Source organism: Belonocnema kinseyi, chromosome 9 (genome assembly GCF_010883055.1).
Source record: "Belonocnema kinseyi isolate 2016_QV_RU_SX_M_011 chromosome 9, B_treatae_v1, whole genome shotgun sequence".
NCBI classification, from domain to species: domain Eukaryota; kingdom Metazoa; phylum Arthropoda; class Insecta; order Hymenoptera; family Cynipidae; genus Belonocnema; species Belonocnema kinseyi.
Genome location: NC_046665.1, coordinates 52,163,625 through 52,166,702, shown reverse-complemented (window position 1 = coordinate 52,166,702; position 3,078 = coordinate 52,163,625). Strand labels below are relative to the sequence as shown.

At 39.2% G+C, this 3,078-nt stretch overlaps 1 protein-coding gene across 1 annotated transcript in view; it reads left to right on the top strand.

Annotated features, from left to right (window-relative positions):
* LOC117180542 overlaps nt 1-2,121 on the top strand; it is a 2,829-nt gene extending 708 nt beyond the window's left edge. The window contains exons 3-6 of the mRNA XM_033373039.1: nt 180-411; nt 484-784; nt 864-1,008; nt 1,974-2,121. Of these exons, the coding sequence (XP_033228930.1) occupies nt 180-411; nt 484-784; nt 864-1,008; nt 1,974-2,121 (826 nt within the window). The remainder of the gene's footprint in view (nt 1-179; nt 412-483; nt 785-863; nt 1,009-1,973) is intronic.
* Nucleotides 2,122-3,078: the final 957 nt, after the last annotated feature.

The following is a 3,078-nucleotide window of genomic DNA, read 5'->3' as shown; positions in this document are numbered from 1 at the left end:
TCACTCGTCTCACAAATTTTCGACCCCCTTGGCATTGTGGGTCCTGCCATTGTACGAGCAAGGATTTTCCTCCAAGAACTTTGGAAAGTCAAGTTAGATTGGCATAAAAATTTGCCTCAAAAAATGCATGCAGAATGGATAGAGTTTCGAGACGAACTGGATAATATCAACCAAATCAGTGTTCCACGACTCATTCTATGTAACAACCCAGTTAAAATAGAATTGCACGGGTTTTGTGATGCTTCTGAGAAAGCTTACGGAGCATCTATCTATGTACGTTCGATGGATGATCAAGGAAATGTCAGAGTCAATCTTTTGTGTGCTAAATCGAGAGTGGCTCCATTAAAAAATATTTCTTTGCCTCTTCTAGAACTTTGTGGAGCTCTATTACTGACTGAATATTTTCACAAGGTTAGTACGTCACTGGATATGAAATTCGATCATTCATTTTTCTAGTGTGATTCGACGATCACACTTGCATAGATTAAGGGTCCCTCTTACAAGTGGAAAACTTATGTTGCCAACAGATCTACAAAAATTCAAGAACTGACGAAAGAAGGAATTTGGAATCACGTTTCATCCTTAGATAATCCAGCAGACATCATCTCAAGAGGAATCAATCCAGCTGGATTATTGATGTCAGACCTCTGGTGGCATGGACCAGCATGGCTATCGCGAGATCTTGATAACTGGCCCAGTCTACAAACAGTCGATCTTGAAAACGTCCCTGGAATGAAGAAAAATCTTACTTCGAGTCAAGTTACTGTAACAAAACGTGATTCAGGTATTTTTGAACTTTTTTCATCATTCATGACATTGTGTAGGGTACTTTCGTGGTTTTTTTAGAATGTCAAACAATTTAGCTAGGCCCACGACGGATCTCAAGACAGACTATCTCACACCTATTGAAATAGAATCAACAACTCGAGTCTCCAACTCGAGCAAACTCAAATCACTTCAACCATTTCTCGACGACTCAGGATTGCTCAGAATGGGCGGTAGACTACGGTACGCCCCGATTTCCTACGATCAGAAGCATCAAATTATTTTACCTGCATATATTGACACGCTTAATTATTATGGACGAACACAGCCGATTAATGCGCGCTGGCTGTCAAAGCGTAATGTCATCACTACGGACTCATTACTGGCCACTCTCATGTAAAAACGCAGTCAAGAATGTCCTTCAAAAGTGTATTCGATGTTTTCGAGTGAGACCAGTAGACACAGAATATATCATGGGAAATTTACCTGCGGCACGAAGGCATATCTATGCATATTCGTATGTTTCGCGACTAAGGCGGTCCATCTGGAATTGGCAACGGATTTGTCAACGTCGGGATTTTTAAGCTATTTTCATAGATTTATATCTCGACGAGGTCTTCCACAAGATGTATACTCGGACAACGGAACCAACTTTGTCGGCGCTAAAAATGAATTAAATGAACTCGCAAGACTGTTGCTTACCTCAGAACATCAGGAACGTGTGACGAATTTTGCATCTCGAGAAGGAATACACTGACATTTCAATCCTTCTCGCGCTCCAAATTTCAGGGGATTATGGGAGCGGGCCGTAAAATCAGTAAAATATCATTTGAAACGAGTCATCGGCGAAAAGGCACTTACTTTCCCTGAATTATACACTCTCTTGACTCAGGTAGAAGCCTGCTTGAATTCCCGACCTTTGCAACCTTATCTGTTGATCCCAGTGACCGCGAACCTCTCACTCCTGGACATTTCCTTATTGGAGGCTCATTGGTTGCACTAACGCAACCAGATTTGCGTCATCTTCCTGTATCACGTTTGGATCGTTACCAGCATATACAAAAGATGGCCCAGCACTTTTGGCAGCGCTGGCAAAAGGAATATTTACAATAGCTTCATCAGCGGTACAAATGGTCACACACGAATCAGGATTCTATTAAATTAGGATCGTTGGTCCTGTTAAAGGAAGACAATCTTTCCTCTCTTAGGTGGCGTCTAGGACGAGTCACAAAGCTGCATCCAGGCAAGGACAACGTGACACGAGTGGTCTCAGTTAGAGTTGGAAAATCAACCTTACAGCTACCAGTATCGAAATTGTGTATTCTTCCAATGGACACATCAACAACGAGTGATTAACGTCATCACTGAATTATGATACTCTGTATTTCTTTTAATCGAACTTTCTTTAGATTTTTCAATTTCGAATAATTTTCTATCTGTATCCAATTTAATGTATAGTTTTAAATGTAGCTCGTTACGTTTGCATGTAAGAATAGTACGTTTAATTTCTATTTAAACCTGACTTGTTTAGAAAGGAGACCTTTCAAGGTGGGCGGAATGTTTGAGAGAATGTTTAAAAAGGCTCATTTTGTATTAATCTTTATGAATTATGCTACGTCAAAACAATTTATATTTATATTTTTGGGAAATTCCAGAATCCTCGGTTGTAATTGTACTTTAATTGCCGTCAGGTCTTCTCTTTAGAAATTGTCACGTCTTAACCTTGAATTCCTTTTCTAAAATTTTAGTATCAACTGGACAGACGTCTTTCGTTTATTTAGGGAAAGTTTTTATGTTTTTATACGTAGCTTAAACTCATCTTTGTTATCGCACGAATTGGCAGTTTAGAAGCTTAAGGCCTTTTCCTGCAAACTCAATTTCTTCCTAACCATTTCCCAGATTACAGTTGCAGATGTTTAAAATAGTTCAAATGCAGCAGTTATACCAATCTAAGTTTGTCAATATTTACGATTCTTAAAATCTATATCTTTGTTCGCCGCACGTTCTAGCACTATAGGGACCAAGTTATAAAAACTCTTATTTGAACGGATTTACTGTACATCTTTCGTCCAGATTGCATTCACCACTTAAACTATTTAGACCAAATTCTCCTACTTCTACCTTCCTCAGCCAATAAACAATCAGCATCCCTTCTTTAATTTGTACCTCGCCTACGCTAAGCCTACTCTAACTGTATTTTCAGAAATCAGTTATGAACTGCATTCCACAGCAGAACGTAATTATTCTCGTACCCGGTCTTGAACTAAATCTAATCTGAGATCCACGAATACCTTTACCATTACCAGATTACAA